At 33.2% G+C, this 2590-nt stretch overlaps 1 protein-coding gene across 1 annotated transcript in view; it reads left to right on the top strand.

Annotated features, from left to right (window-relative positions):
- Positions 1 to 6: 6 nt before the first annotated feature.
- LOC106879810 (solute carrier organic anion transporter family member 4A1) overlaps positions 7 to 2590 on the top strand; it is a 60782-nt gene continuing 58198 nt past the window's right edge. The window contains exon 1 of the mRNA XM_052976503.1: positions 7 to 192. Coding sequence (XP_052832463.1) covers positions 105 to 192 — 88 coding nt within the window. The 5' untranslated portion in view covers positions 7 to 104. The remainder of the gene's footprint in view (positions 193 to 2590) is intronic.

Below are 2590 nucleotides of genomic sequence, written 5' to 3'. Positions count from 1 at the left end.
GGGGAGGTAGAGGAGTAGCGGGTAGAGGACGTAAGGGCGGTGGAAGGAGTGAGCGGCATCGGTGCTATCGACAACAGCAGTCAGATAGTGATGAAGCGTGCGGGATGTGTGAATTCCGACCAAAATGGATGCAGATATTCAACAACCCACGGGCCTTGCTCTTCTTTCTTTGCGCAGGATCTTTTATACAAGGTAAGTCGAATTTATTGGCTGTATATATATATAACCGTCTACATGTATGTTTATATATATATATATATATATATATATGTGTGTGTGTGTGTGTGTGTGTGTGTGTGTGTGTATGTATGTATATATATCCTGTTGCTTAGTTTGTTTATGGGTGAGCTTATATATATATGTGTGTGTGTGTATAACTATATATATGTATTTTTTATTTATTTACTTGTTTCAGTCAATAGATTGTGGCCATGCTGGGGCACCGTCATGTATATATACATCATATATATATATCTTGTTGCTAATTTTGATCATGTGTGTGTGTGTGTGTGTGTGTGTGTATAACTATATATGTTTGTATATGTCCAACCTTTGAACTAAATAAACAAGATATATAGCCATATACATGTATGTGTGAATTTTTGTTTATATAAATATATGTATGTATGTATGTATGTATGTATATGTGGTGTGTGTGTGTATGTGTCTATATGTGGGTGTGTAGATCTATACACGTGCTGATACAAATATAAAGATGTATGTATGTATGTATATATGTGTGTGTGTGTGTGTGTGTGTGTGTGTGTGTGTGTGTGTGTGTGTGTGTGTGTGTGTGTGTGTCTATCTGCTATCATATGTATGTATGTATGTATAAATACCAACTTTTTTCTATTTGAAAACGTCTTCCAACCCGATATTTACATAAGCGTTTTTATTTATAGCATTAGTCTGCTTCGAGGACCAATTCGCACACACACACACACACACACACACACACATGTATGTATTTATAAATGAGTGTATGTATGTGTTTGTCAACATGTGTGTGTGTTTGTGTGAGTGTGTATGTGGGCGTTTTTCTCTCTGTGTGTGTGTGTGTGTGTGTGTGTGCGTGCTGTGTGTTTGTGTGTCTATGTGTATATCTGTGTGTGTGTGTGTGTGTGTGTGTATAAGTGTAAATATAAAGCTATTTGTTGATTATGCGCGAGCGTGGGTACGTGAGTGGATTTACGCTGGGTACATGAGTGGATTTACGCTGGGTACATGAGTGGATTTACGCTATCTTTTGGTTTGCGTGTCTAATTTCTCAGGTTCAAAGCCAAAACAAACGCCTAATGACCCTATACGCACACACATACAGACACACACGCTAAATAAATACACATATACACACACACACACATATACTATATACATATATATATATATATATATATTCTCTCTTTCCTTTCCTGAGCGTCCAATAATACTATCCATATCACGTCCTCACTTTGTTGTTTTTTTGTTTTTTTGTTATTGTGTTTTTGAACTATATATATATATATATATATGTGTGTGTGTGTGAGGGGTGTATGTATATATGTATGTATATATGTTAATGTGTATACATGCATAACGATAAATATACACAGATAAATAGTTGTATGGATCTATTTATTATTTATTATTTATTATTTATTATTTATTAATGTGTATTTGTTTATACGCACGTGTACACAAACACCTACGTACACAGGCACCTATGTACACGCATATGTTGATATATTTTTATCTGTCTATCTATCCATCCATCTATCTATGTATCCTATCTATCTATCTATCTATCTATCTATCTATCTATCTATCTATCTGTCTGTCTGTCTGTCTGTCTGTCATTCTATCTTTTTATCTATATGTATGTCTGTTTAACTATCTATCTATCTATCTACCGATCTATCCATCTATCTTTCTATTATATCTATCTATCTACCTATATATATATATATCCATTTGTCTGTCAATCTATCTATCCATCTATACACACACACACACACACACGCATATAGACACGGAGTGCCTGTGCACGTAGAATTTTGCGTGTGTACGTATGTGTATATACGTATGTGTGTACGTATGGGTATATTTTTGTGTGTGTACGTATGTGTATATACATATTCAAATACATATACATTCATATATATATATATACATACAAGTGTGTATTATACCTCACTGGTGTAAACATACACAGACTCACACATATGCAACCCATTCTACACATGGATATTTTGTCTGTCTGTATGTCACCAATATTTTTTCTCTCATTCTTTCTCCTTTCGTCTCTCTATCCCTCTCTCTCAATTCTCGCTTTTTGTCTTGTTTGCGTTAATAATCAACGTTTCCACGCATATATGTCTAAACAACACATGCATATCTTTATATAAACACAATTATATATATACATATATATATATATAATTGTGCTTATATACATACACAATTTTATATATATATACATATTATAAGTGGGTATGTGTGTGAGTGTTCCTGTGTTTAAATAAATATATATGTATATATACACACATGTATATATATAATTGATAAAGGAAACGGTAGATTTAGTACGAATCTTATATATATATATATATAT

Source organism: Octopus bimaculoides, chromosome 24 (genome assembly GCF_001194135.2).
Source record: "Octopus bimaculoides isolate UCB-OBI-ISO-001 chromosome 24, ASM119413v2, whole genome shotgun sequence".
In the NCBI taxonomy this organism is placed as follows: Eukaryota; Metazoa; Mollusca; class Cephalopoda; order Octopoda; family Octopodidae; genus Octopus; species Octopus bimaculoides.
Note: the sequence above shows the minus strand (reverse complement) of the source record. Positions and strands in the feature narration are given on the sequence as shown.